The sequence below is a fragment of the Gekko japonicus genome, unplaced genomic scaffold, assembly GCF_001447785.1.
Source record: "Gekko japonicus isolate JY-2015 unplaced genomic scaffold, Gekko_japonicus_V1.1 scaffold1177, whole genome shotgun sequence".
NCBI lineage: Eukaryota > Metazoa > Chordata > Lepidosauria > Squamata > Gekkonidae > Gekko > Gekko japonicus.
In genome coordinates, this window is record NW_015160874.1 from 510,679 (window position 1) to 524,710 (window position 14,032).

At 43.2% G+C, this 14,032-nt stretch overlaps 1 protein-coding gene across 1 annotated transcript in view; it reads right to left on the bottom strand.

The window, feature by feature from the left end:
• The window catches only part of NPAS2 (neuronal PAS domain protein 2), a 98,526-nt gene that overhangs the window by 35,150 nt on the left and 49,344 nt on the right, over positions 1 to 14,032 (bottom strand). The window contains exons 5-7 of the mRNA XM_015422751.1: positions 12,044 to 12,133; positions 8,751 to 8,871; positions 7,432 to 7,545 (exon numbers count right to left, since the gene is read on the bottom strand). Of these exons, the coding sequence (XP_015278237.1) occupies positions 7,432 to 7,545; positions 8,751 to 8,871; positions 12,044 to 12,133 (325 nt within the window). The remainder of the gene's footprint in view (positions 1 to 7,431; positions 7,546 to 8,750; positions 8,872 to 12,043; positions 12,134 to 14,032) is intronic.

The following is a 14,032-nucleotide window of genomic DNA, read 5'->3' on the forward strand; positions in this document are numbered from 1 at the left end:
TCCTTCCCTCTGGCTCTGGGAGGGGGAAAGAGGGTGGGGAGTGCTTTCATTGGTGTGTTTCCAGCACTGCGGGGGTTAAAGTGACGGAGCTGTTTGCTGGAGAGGCCGAGCGAGCGGGGGCGGGGGGGCGGAGAAAAGGCTCTTCTGCTTGGCTGGGGCGGGGAAGATTCTGAATGGACGGAGAGAGGAAGCGCTTCAGACCTGCAGCGGCAGGGAAAAGTCTTGCAGTCGGATCCGGGGAAGGTTTACTTGTGAGTAAGTCATGCGCGGGGGGGATGAGGCCTTTGATCGTGGAAGAAGAGAGCAATGCGGCTGCCGGCATCGGGGTTTTCTCCTCTGTAAATGAGGGCTTTTTGGGGGGGGTATTTAAACTTTACCGTTAAACTTTAAATGTAATACGGGGTGTTTTGAGCATGCACAAAGATCGCCGTTCTGTGGATGGCTGCCTATGCGCATGCTCAAACTGAGTTTAAAAAAAAAACGCCGATGCCTGCAGCATGTGAACGGGCATACAGCGATGGGTTCCACTGTGAGGGAGGTAAGTGTGATCGAGTTTCAGCTGGCATAAACTGCACCGGTTCCAACCGGTACAGTTTATGCCGGCTGAAATGGCGCGTCTGAACGCACCCAGAGTGTTGGACTGGATGGGCCATAGGCCTGATCCTGCACGGCTTCTCTTATGTTCTTATTTCCTATTTCAGGGCTGAGTTGTGAGAAAAATGGCTGGAGAGAGGAATCTGGAGAGGGGAGAGGAGCAGCTGACAGAGGGCAGCCTCCTCTTCCCACCTCCTGCTTTTCTGCCTGAAAATCCTCCACATGCTTTATAGCTGCTCAGCATGGCCTGCATCAGAAGACAACTGTCACATCTTGTTTGACCCTCACAGAAGAAGGAATTAGCACTGGTTCTGGGGAGGGAAAAGTATAGCTGCACCTTAAGCCGGCTCCTACAAGCTTCTTAAGGCTACCCTCCTTTTGTTGTTCAACAATAATAGTGAAGGTTGTATCAATAAGAATACCACCTTACTTTTATAAAACCAAGCTACAGCAGCAATGACAAGTGACAGCTATTATTTCCAAGCTTATGATTTATTTATTGTTCCCAGGGGCAGAATTTTTAAAAGAAAGGGAGCTATTCTGTTATGAAAAATCAGCTGCTTCTCCTAAAAAAATGTTTGATATGTATATCTATCTAATATCAGCAGTGTGAAAGCTACAGTTTGGGGAAAACGACACCACAAAATTCTGCAGCGTGACCAGCTGTTAGGCTTAAACTGAAAGGGAATTGAAGGGGGGGGGCTTCTATAGGATTTAGAAAACCACTTCTCCCTGTCAAAATTATATTACATTTTCTTGCCCATTGAAATCAGTATCTGTTGTAGCTCGTTTATAGTATCTGTTATCTGAATATGTAGCCCGTTTTCAAGAAAATAGGCTCAATCCAGAGAGAGAGGCAACCACAAGAGATCTTCTCTGATGCAGATGAGCATTTGCATCTGTAATAAGATACAGATGCATATTTGGCATGGCAAAGCTATTGCATTTGTTTCCATATGTACATCACCGAGCTATTTTGTACATGCAACCTTTTGTCCAATGCCCAGAGGGTATCTGGACCGGGACATCTGAAGAGCATAAAAAGTCAGCCTACATCAATAAATTCAGTGTTGGAGGGAATAAAGAAAGACATTTATTTTTGCCATGATTTATGGGCTTTAGTCACATAGTTTGAGATCAACAAGTTATGTGAGGTCAGTGAAGATTTGCATGCTGTGGAATTGGAACAGGCAGAGAGGAGGGGTTTGTTTGTTTTTTAATGCTGAGCATGACCTATTTGGGCCAACACCAGCAACTTTTGAAGCACTGCTCCCTGGAGTGAATTCCGGAAAATAGCTAAAAGAAAATCCAAGTAATAATAAAGTGGAAGTAATAAAGGAGTGATTTCTTCCCCCCCCCAACATTGCTGCATAGCAACCTTTTTATTAGAACACATTAAGTTAAAAAGTTGAAATAAAAAAGCAAAATGTAAATCTCATCTTTATATATAGGTTAAAAGAGCAAGGGTAAAAATATAGCACTTAGAATAATGGTGGCTGTTGATTTTCTCAGCTAGTAGTTAGAAAGATAAAGGAGTAACTGAACATTAAGCTATTCTCCGAAGCTCTAGCAGATATTCTGGCCTTGATTCTGTGTATATCTCCAAGATAATACAGACTTAAAAAGGAATATTTCATTCCCTGCATCACTAACTGAAGAGAAGTGCAGCTAGCTAGAAAGAATCAATTTTGCAGGTTTACATCTTTCTGGATTCAACCTTCATTTAAATCCAGTTTGCTTGCATATTAGTCATACTTCTCTATATTGCAGTCTTTTTCAGACCATGCTCAGGAGAACCTTCACAGTAAGTTTATCTTCCATAATTAACACTGTTTCCTAAAAGACAGCTTGTACTCTATTACTCATCTTATTCTGCTGTGTAAAGCCACAGGAAAGCATTCAGGGTTCCCAAGTTGCATTTTCTTTCCCAGACAAAGCCCTACGTAAGATAGATAGGTGCCTTGTTTTGTTTTAGAACGTGCTCCAGAATCTTCTGCAATGGCATTAAGGTTTTGTGGCAGAATGCATGGGTTCCTTGACAGATAACGCCACAAAGAAAGGGGTCCCAGCAGGAGAATTTTTTTTAAAAAAGACACCTTATGCATTGCAGCCAGCAAATATGACAAACCAAAGAGCATGCCTACACTGAATGAGTGACTCGACATCATTCTGAGATTGTTCTGGTTTCCACTAATTTATAGCAGATTTGCCTTTGGTCATAGTTTGCTTGCTTTTGAATCTGACTTTCTTTGGGCCAGACTTCATGATACATTTTTGGTCAAGTCAGGCTCGGGTTCTTTGGACCGGACTTGCTGCAGCCACACAGCAGCTGTGGTGAGTGTCATTTTTAAAACGGTCAGGCGCCCAGTCCAGCTCAGAAATGTCAAAGTGAAACAGCCCAGGCAGGAAGCTATTTGCAGAACTTCGGAGCTGAACCTGGATGGTATGAGGGGAACGTAAGAAGCCTGCCTCCTCCCCCCCATGCTGCAGTTCTGAGCCAAATTAGGATCCCACTGGTTTTTAAAATGACATTCTCTGAAGCTGCTGTGTAGCTGTGGTGAAAGCAACTTCGGTCTGGACCCAACTTGCCAAAAAACATGTCATGTAGATGGCCCTTTCTCCATGTCCCTGAGGATATATGAATATACTCTGTCTGCTTTTAATAATTTTGGATCATAAGAACATAAGAGATGCCAATGTTAGATCAGGCCAAAGGCCCATCCAGTCCAACACTCTGTATCACACAGTGGCCAGAAATACCAAGTGCCATCAGGAGATCCACCAGTGGGGCCAGGACATTAGAAGCCCTCCCACTGTTGACCCCCCCCAAGCACCAAGATGACAGAGCATCCCTTGCCCCAGAGTCCCTATCTATACCTTGTGGCTAATAGCCACTGATGGACCTCTGCTCCATATGCTTATCTAATTCCCTTTTGAAGCCGTCCATGCTTGTAGCCGCCACCACCTCCTGTGGCAGTGAATTCCAAGTGTTAATCACTCTTTGGGTGAAGAAGTACTTCCTCTTATCCGTTCTAACCCAACCGCTCAGCAATTTCATGGAGTGCCCACGAGTTCTTGTATTGTGAGAAAGGGAGAAAAGTACATCTTTCTCTACCTGCTCTTTCCCATGCATAATATCATTTTTTACATTTAAATGACTCTGAGGACAATGAACACAGGCTCATGTCTATCATCAGGGAAAAAAGATATACTCCCCTTGAGCTGTCAAAGGCATCTGAACAACCATACTCATACACTGCCAATACAGAGGAGCATCTGGGATGCCTGTCCTCATGGACTTCACAGTGCTCATCCTAGACCCACTTAATTGACTGAATACATCTTTGGATGTGAGCAGACATTCACCTCCCTACCTGGGGCCACCAGCAGTTAATAGTTGCCTGGTACTACAGCCGGATTAGGACAATGGTCTCTTTTGTAGGAAATGGGCCAATACATCAGGCACAAACCAAAGGTAAAAGTGGGAAAAGGGGACAGACTATCCTTCTAGCACCATAGGCTGCTTATTTTATAAGTGCAAAACAAATAGTCCAGTGACACCTTAAAGACAAACAACATCTATTTCGATATGAGCTTTCATTAATCACAGCCCACTTTGTCTGACAGATGTGTGTTGCTCGGAAAGCTTATGGGGAAAGGGGGGAGGAGTCAAGGCTTGGTGTGAATTACGGTATGAGTCTTTCGAGTATAAATCTCAATGTAAAGGGAAAAGAGAAGGGCTGATGTAGAAAGGGTATGTGTGAGTCCCATCATATATCAACAGAAGTAGCAGTTCAGCATACTAGATGGTGAGGGCAGTCAGAGGTTTGAACAGATAAGCAATTTGTTTAAGTGAAAATTACCTGATATTAGTAAAAGTTAAGAGCAGTCCCTTTGGCTTTCTAAATGTGGGGCATGTGCTATTAGAGATTGTAGTGACTGAACAAACCCAAGTCTCTGTTTAAGCCAGGTGAACATGTGATCAATGTTCCCTCTAAGCTGAGTTAGTGTGAGCTAGCTCACAGTTTTTTAGCCTCCAGCTCACACATTTTTGTCTTAGCTCAGGAAGGATGGCTCTAGAGCTGCCCTGAGCCCATCTGGGGAGGGTGGGGTATAAATTGAATAATAAATTTTAAAAATTACTTATGCAATAGCCGAATTGCTTGATGACAACTTAATGCCAGTACCTCACAAAGTATAATTTTTGCTCACAAGACTCCGCAGCTTAGAGGAAGCATTGCATGTGATATTTAATTTTTTGCTGAGTTCTAATTTAGCATTTTCATGTTGTATATTCCCTTTAAAGTTCAATTCCATTCAAAGAGCAATATTAAGCAGGTCTTCTCAGAAACCTATTTAACTCTATTCAGTGGAGCTTACTCCCAGGAAAATGTTCTTAGAATTGCATCGCCCAGCATTACACTGAGTAATGAGAGGAAAACTACCATTAACTATCTCAAACCTCATCTTAGATGAGCAAATTTTGCTATCTTAATCTGCATCCCAGTTTTGTATATGAAGGAGGTGATCATTGTGGGGGGGGGGTCATTAGTATATGAAGGAAGTGATCATTTGGGGGGAAGGTGATCATTGACTTCTCCCAAAATGTGAAAGGATACTGCACAGCAGAAATGAAATACATATATAGAGAAGAACTTCTACCAATACAGTAAAATGTTATCATTCTAAATATATTAACTCAGAAAAAGCTTCACTGATGATCTTAATGGAACTCACTTCTAACAGTTGTTCTACAGATCAATCATAGCAGATCAATCATCTTTCATCTTGGCCTTTGTGTCATTAAATTTAAACAACAATATGGTATAGCGGAAGACAGTACTGGAACAGTGGAATAGTAATAGTTCAAGGGAAGCCGTGCTGTGAGAGGGATTAAACAACTTCCAAATAATATAATTTTAAAAACCTAAGCAGAAGGTTAATAAAATGGCAGGTCATTGCTGTAGATGATCAGCTTTGCTGCTTTTGGATGTTAGTAAAAGAAACAACTGATTAAGTACTCTACACAGCAGCTGCAGAATATGAGAGCATCCAAGAAATTTTTTAAAATCAAAAACAACAAATGGTGCAAGAATGTGATGAACAAACTGTGTGTTCATCACTAATTATAATACATGAAATTGCACAAATGTCACAGGCATATTACTGGCTATCACATTCCATAATCGCAGTACAAAGCTAAAAGGGGAAGTTTTGCTTTTTCCCAAGTACAAAATGTTGTAGATGAGTACCAGGAACATGCTACCTACCTGTAATATAAGCACAGGCTTTAGGGGGAATGGTGACTGAATACAATCAGAAAATACTTTTATTACACACAAAAACACAATGGAAGAAATGGCCTCGCTGCAGTCCTAAGCGGAGTTTTACCCTTTTATGCCTAGGGACTTTAATGGACATAGAATGGTGTAACTCTGCTCGGGACAGAACCATAAGGGCCAAACTACACATTACATCTACCTCATGATCGCTATGGGGACTTGTCAAATAGGGACCTGATTCAGATAGGAACAACATGGGGAAGGAGTGGCTCCTGCCTCCCCCCCCCATACAATTTTCCTGACCCAGAAAGGCTGTGCAACCCCCAACAGGGCAAATAATGCCCCAGCGCTATTTGTGTTCAAGTAACACAATTCAGGGGAGAGGCAGGAGCCCCTCCTCCCCCCACACTATAGTCCCAATCTGAATTGGGCCCCTGCGTACCTTCTAAACTGAGTTCCCACACGGAACTCACAGATCTAATATGCCAGCAAGTTCCGGTGGTGATCACATGGTAGATGTAACGTAGTTTGAAACTTAACACACTTAGAATTACACACAGGATTACAGTCCAACCACAACCATGTTACCTCAGACATAGGTGTCCTGGGCTGGGGCGAGTGGCATGGCAAGCAGTAGAGCAGCCCAGGCGGGCAGTGCCACCGTAGCCAGAAGGGGCAGGCTCACTGACCTGTGCTAACAACCCCCAGGACAGGAAAGGGGCTGGAGAAGGAAGGAAGGCAGAGCTGCAGACTGCCCTGACGCCTGGAATTCCTGGGAGCCCACCTCCACTGGGTCTGAAGCAGAAACACTGGAGGCACTCACCTGGGGTACCAGCAGGGCCAGGTGTCATTGGGCAGTGGCAACGTCCGGGAGATGGGGTGAGTGGGCAGCAGAGAGAGCCCAACTCCAGGAACAAGACAGCGGCGGCAGCAGAGGAGGTGGCCTCAGCAGCAGAGGGCAGTTGGGAGTTGGAAGTAGCTTGTACAATGCTCCCTGTAGCCCGGCCGGAACAGATGAGGGTGGGGCAGGCACAGAAGACACTCAGGGATAGGTGGTGGGGGTGGCGCCCGGGATTTAGCCAGCAAGCTCCAAGCCAACCCCCACAGCACCAGGAGGAAAGACAGGGGAAGCGGCCATTCACTGGGAGAGGGTCGACAGGTGAATGGAGGAAATAAAATGGGGCTCCTGCTGACAGGCCAGGGAGGAAAAGAGCTGCTGTGTCCAGGTCATAGAGGGGACCAGATGGGTGAGAGGAGGAGGAGCAAGGTAAAACCTTCCCTCTCTTTCTGAGGCCTTGAGGGAACCCTTTTGGACTCAAGGCACTATGGCAGAGGGGAAGACAGGCAGGGCATGACAATAAGTCAAACTAAACTACATGGGACTTCCAGTTGTATACAGAGGATTGCAGTCTAGTCGTTAACTCCTGCTTTAAAAAAACCCTTTCTGTTCATATTACAAAGACACTCCAGTCCATGGAAATGCTTCCTCCTTAAAATAACCATGTTTTACATAGATTTAGTCATTGGTTATATTAATAAAGCATCTGGAGCTTACCATGACTGTAAGACAGAAAGTTCCCTACACATTTTATGTATTCGTACGTTGGAAATTCCTTTCGGTTCAGACTTCCTCTTAGAAAATGGCAGTAAAATTCTAAATCATTGTCAGCTGGAAATGTAAAGAAAAAAGAAAACATAATTTGCAAATTAAACAAACGTAGAATCATATTGTCAATCAAATAGAATTAAATGGCTCAGTCTGTGGCCTCAGAGGTCCACAATTTGCTAGAGGTAGGCTAATCAGGTGTTCAAACAGATATTTCTCATGCACCTTTTAAAGCTGATAGTTTGTACCCAACAAGCTCTTTTAACAGAGTAGGTGGGCTTCACGGAGCAGAGCATTCCCACTTTCTCTTGCTGCTGCAACCCATTGAACCACCTGAAATTTTGTTCCTGGTGGCCAGAGGATCCTTGGGAACAGCACAGGGGGCAAAGTAGGGTCTTGCAGTGCAAGGGGGAAATCAGCATAAATCACTGTCCCATCTTCCAAAGTGCTCTTAAGTCTTCAGAACAGTATGGGTAAATTTAACTGATACCTCTCCATGAGATAATTTAAACTAGCTTAGCATAACAGAAAGTAATGCAATACTAAAAGCTCATGCTTCGCAGCTTTTATAATGTATTGCACTTTTCAAGCATATACAATTATTTGTTTAAAATTTATATATCGTTGATTAGAACATGTCAGCTGTAAATAAAATGGATCATCCTATTACTGTGAATTCTTGATTTCACCTTTTATGTAATATACTAATAACAGAAAGTAATGCAATACTAAAAGCGCATGCTTCGCAGCTTTTATAATCTATTGCACTTTTCAAGCATATAAAATTATTTGTTTAAAATTTATATATCATTGATTAGAACATGTCAGCTGTAAATAAAATGGATCATCCTATTACTGTGAATTCTTGATTTCACCTTTTATGTAATATACTAGTAAATAATGTGATTTTAAAACAAATCCTTGTTCCACAGATTCTGATGTGCTCTGAAAGATCAGTGACATATGATTCAAAATTGTTTTTCCCATCCAAATATGTATAGTGTACAGCTACAGTTTCCCAAACTGTCCCTAAAGATTCCCCAGTGTATCATCAACGTAGCTGCAAATAGTATTTTTAAAATAAATGTAATTTTAAACTTGTGCAGAAGAATCATTTGTAGTAGACCAGTTATACCAAAGCATGAAAATGAATATATGAGAAATAGGTTTACAGGGAAAACATATACAAAGATAGCCTGAGCAAGTCTTTAAAAAAGAAAAAAAAACCCTCTTAGAACCCTACGATTTGTATTGTAAGTGACACTCACATTTTAAGTAATTTGATGAGGCAGAATCCACCATAAGCATATGAGAAGATAATATTTTACAAACGTCTGAATGCTGTTGTTCTGGAAGGAAATTTAATAAATTCTTATCCACTACATCAGACTGTAAGAAACAAAAAGAAAAGAAAAAGAATTACAAAAATATCAAAAATTGCCACTCACATCCTGCAACTATGCTTACATGAGTAAAACATCACTAGAAACAATGCCTAATTCTCAAAAATTATATAAGTGTGCATGCAGTTCTAGGATTCTAATTCCACTGGCAATTTTGTTGCCAGGATCTAAAGAGACAGAGGAGTGTTCCTAAGGTACTGCCACATATGCATAAACGGGTTGCCAATTTTATTTTCTGGCTGAGAGCACTTATGCCATATTAAATTCCAGTTAGGTGTGCCCACCTCTCTACAGGATCAACTTTTAGTGAACATAAAGGCTACAGAGTGAAAATATTTTGGGGCATGAGGAATACCACAAGTAGCACTTCAGTCCCTATCCAGTATTACTAAAACAGGGAAAGAACGTTTTTCAGGTGGGTAGCCATGTTAGCCTGTAGCAGAAGAACAAAACTCTAGTCCAGGGGCACTTTAAAGACCAACAAAATTTCCCAAGGTATAAATTCTAATGAGTTAAAGCTCATTTTATCATACACAGTTTCTGTAAACAAGGGATGATGATTTTAAGGCCATTTTTAATATTTTTGTCATTATCTTTTTTACTATATCAGATACAACATAAAACACAAAAATAAAAACCACATCAGCCAATATTAATAGTAAGATAAAACAGCAGTGATTGCAAACATAGCTGTCACACAAACTTAGTAGTAAAAATGTCAGCCAATAAAAACTCATCGCTATGCCTACACATTGAGCCCTGGGTTCAATGTTGTTGGGAAGTGTTTGGCCCCACTGGTGGACCTCCTGATGGCACCTGGGTTTTGGCCACTGTGTGACACAGAGCATTGCACTGGATAGGCCATTGGACTGATCTAACATGGTTTCTCTTTATGTTCTTATTGCAGCTTACAACAGCACAAAGCGTGCAGCCAATCCCAGCTCTCTTAAGCACTATATAAACCAGGATAAAGGTTCCCTTGCTTGAAAGCCAGTCGAATCCGACTCTAGGGTTGCGGTGCTCATCTCCATTTCCAAGCCGAAGAGCCAGCGCTGTCCGAAGACGTTTCCGTGGTGATGTGGCTGGCATGACTAAACACCAAGGCGCACGGAACGCTGTTACCTTCCCACCAAAGTGGTACCTATTTATTTACTTGCAATTTCTTGCTTTCGAACTGCTAGGTTGGCAAGAGCTGGAACTAGAGACGGGAGCTCACTCCGTCTTGCGGCACCCGGGTCTTGAACTGCTGAACTACTGACCTTCCACAGCCTGCAGTTCAGCATCTTAACCACTTGAGCCAGGATACCTCTATATCAAATGGCAGGGTGTGTGGTATGGGTCTACACCTCTCTGGACTCATGCCATATGTAAGACATGGAGGGGGTTCAAGACAGGAGCCCTAGAGAAGAGACACTTTGCACAAACAGCCAAGAAGAAGAAGAACCATTGTTATAGCATATTGCTAACAACAGCCTGTATGGGTACATGCAATTTAGGTGTGAACTCATGCCACTGTAGCCTCACAGCATGTGTAGGTGGGAACAAGGTGATGCCAGGTAGATGTGCCAGCACTGCCATGCTTTGGTAGGTTGCTCCCATATATGCATAGCATGGGAGTGATGTTGGCATGCTGTTGTATAACTGGAGGGTGTGGGCTGTGTTGCAAACTAGCATAGGTAGTGACAATGATCCTGGATTAGGATTTGGGAGACCAAAGTTCAGATCCCCATTCCACCATGAAGCTTGCTGAGTAAGCTTGGTACAGTCACTCTCTTTCAGCATAACCTCCCTCACAGGTTCTTTTGTGAAGATAAAATAGAAAGAGGGGAGAATGATGTACATCAACCACCTTGAGTTCCTTGGAAGAAGGGAAGGATTATAATGTACTAAACAGATAGATAGGCAGGCTAGTTCCACGTCAACCACCTTGAGTTCCTTGGAAGAAGGGCAGGATTATAATGTACTAAACAGATAGGCAGGCTAGTTCCACATGGGTTATGTGCCCTCGGTTCAATGCTGTTGGGAAGTGTTGTTGTTGTTGTTGTTTCGCCTTCTTCTTCTTCGTCTTCTTCTCCTTGATTCAGCACAACATCTTGGTCCAGGGATTACCCAGTTTTTCTCCAATATTTGTCTAGCTTACTTTGCTGCACAGTTTTGGGAAAGATTGCCGTAAAACCTGTATGGCTGCTGAGCGGGTGGGGAGGTTTGGATTTTCCTGCCCTAAAAGCAGCTTTCATAAACCCCAATGAGCTAGACTCAGTACATCTGAGGCAGATCCAGATGAGCTGGAGGAAGAGACAGGAACGTTGTCTGAGACAGATTGGGAGGCCTGGGGAAACTCCAGCACCACAGGCGTTCCCTCTGACCCAGAACCTCTGGTCCCAAAGCCATTCCCCAAGAGCCTTTGCCACTGGGAGCCCTGGAGCTTCAGGATCAACAGAGCCAACAGGCTTGTACAGAAGCAGGCCAATAGAGTCACAGCTCATGCTGCAGCTCTAAAGCTAGATCACTGCTCCAGTGAACTTAATCCTTTATATATAGGATTCTGGAACCAATCAAGCCCTGGAAAGATGAGTCCTAAGTGCTGCATTCTGAGCAGGTAGGGCTATTTACCTCTCAGTCTATTCAGGTCTTAAGCTGGCAGGGGAATCTTTATGGATCAACTAGTTTGCAAGGGTCCAACTCTTGTGCTTGGGTTCCAGTTCCTGAGCTCCAGTGTAGACTGACAGTGACACCGATGTAGTTACTATACTCTCAACTTCTTGAACATGGTAGTGGTCGATACGAATGATCTCTGCCTAAAATCCTAGACAGCAACTGCCTGTCAGAGTACACAATCCTGACCTTGATAGACAAGTGTTCTGATTCAGTATACAGCAACTTTGTGTATTCTTTTTTAGACATGTCCTTCTGCTGTTAGAGGATAAGATACTAACTAATAATGCCAAAACCAGCAGTGCATTGGCTACTGGTACTTAGGACTGAGCTGTTAACTCTCCCACTGAGACAAAGTGTATGAGGGATATTTCTCCTGCTACCCATAGTAATGGTGTTAACTCTCTTTCCATGTGAGGAACTGCCTGATAGCCTATGACCTAATCCAGAGATTTATCGATAGCAAACACTCAGTGCATCTAGGCTGAGAACAGTTTACTCACTGGCAGATGTCCAAGAAGAGGCGTGATGCTGTCAGAAACATACATGATGATTCCATCTGTGGTAACACCAATAACAAACCCATCTAATGCCTAGTGATGGAAGGAAAGAAGAACACAGCCATAAGTGGCTATAAGATGGTCATTCACAAATTTCATATATGTACATTTCTAACTGTTGGAAAATCTTTCAAAGACCCACAGTGGTTTCAAATCCAAATACACTTAATGGTATATCATCATCATCATCATCATCATCATCATCATCATCATCATCATCATATTTTGGTGCAGTGGTTAAGTGTGCAGACTCTAATCTGGGAGAACTGGGTTTGATTCTCCACTCCTCCACTTGCAGCTGCTGTATGACCTTGGGCAAGCCATAGTTCTAACAAGCGCTGTCCTTGAAAGGGCAGTTTCTGTCAAGAGCTCTCTCAGCCCCACCTACCTCACAGGGTGCCTGTTGTGGGGAGGGGAAGGGAAAGGAGTTTGTAAACTGCTCTGAGACTCCAAGTGAAGGGCGGGGTATAAATTCAATCTCTTCTCTTCTTCTCTTCTTATTCATATTATTTTTTAAACTGTGTAGTTCTGCTGAAACCCACTGAGATAATTTTCCCTTCCCCTAATATTTGGGTTTAGTTTTCTTCCCTTGTAACATTAAACTCCCCTGTGTTCCCTCTAAGCTGTGGGGTCTTGTGAGCAAAAATTCTACTTTGTGAGCTCCTGGCATTAAAGTTGTGAGTGAGCGATTTGGCTACTGCATAAATTAGTTTGCTCTGGAGCCCTCCTTCCTGAGCTAAGACAAAAATGTGTGAGCCGGAAGCTAAAAAACTGTGAGGTAGCTCACACTAACTCAGCTTAGAGGGAACAGTGCCTGTGACTATAATATTTGGTGGAGTGGTCTGGAGCTAAATCTTATTGAAGAAAATTATTGGGTGGGGTTTACACCCCTTACGCACAATGTGAACATTATTACTAGTGGCTTCTTTTTATGCACCTGTAAGTTTCCAGGTTTGAATCTCCATTCTGCCATTGCTGGATGACCTTGGGCCTATCACACAGTCTCAACCTAACCTACTGTGGCGCCGGTTACATGGCAAAGTTGCCGCGGGAGAGGCACGGATGGTGGGCGGATTATCCGGGCGTGATCACACCCCAACATCTGGGAAGTGGAGCACACCCGTGTCTTACCGCCAACAATGTGCCTTTAAAAACTAGTACCTCCAAGGTACTAGTAAACGTTTACCATGGGCTGCCTCCAGACGCCCGTGGTGTGATCACGCCGGCGCGCGGCATTCCCCTCCGGTCCCTCGTTTACCTGCCGGCACCGAGAGGAAGGACCCGTGGGTGGTCTGGTCGCGTAATCATGCATCAAACTGCGCCGGGGCCATTAGCCATGCCTCCCCCCCCCCCGTGATATCCAGCCTGTGTGACCAGGGCCTGTATAGGGTTGTTGAGGACAAAATGGAGACAAGGAGAATGATGTAAGCTATGTTGAGTCCCCACTGGGTGGTGAGAAAGGTGGGAGATAAAAGAAGTAAATAAAAACAATAAAACACAATCAACCTGAACGACTTGCCTCCTTGCTTTTGAGATGCTAAGAATTAGAACCAGACATTAGGAGATACGTCATACTTGGACTTCTAACACATTTCACTATTGCAGCACTTTAGCTCAGAGCAGATATAATCCTCCAGAGGCAGCTAAATTGGGTTTGCTGCCATGGAGATTTGTTTAAGTAAATAACTTATTTTGAATTCATTATAGATTTTACAGATGGACTGTCATCAGGATTTTATAGAAGAATCAAGTCAATGTATTCAAACATTATTCTATTTTTTGCATCTCTGTTTGCAAACATTTTCTGTAACGTGAAGATGGCACATTTCTCTGCATCAATTACTCAGCAAAACAGGCATGGATGTTAGTAACAGGTACAAGACAGTCAGAAATTCACCAGGAGAAGCCCCCCACGTGCTGTGGATACAACAC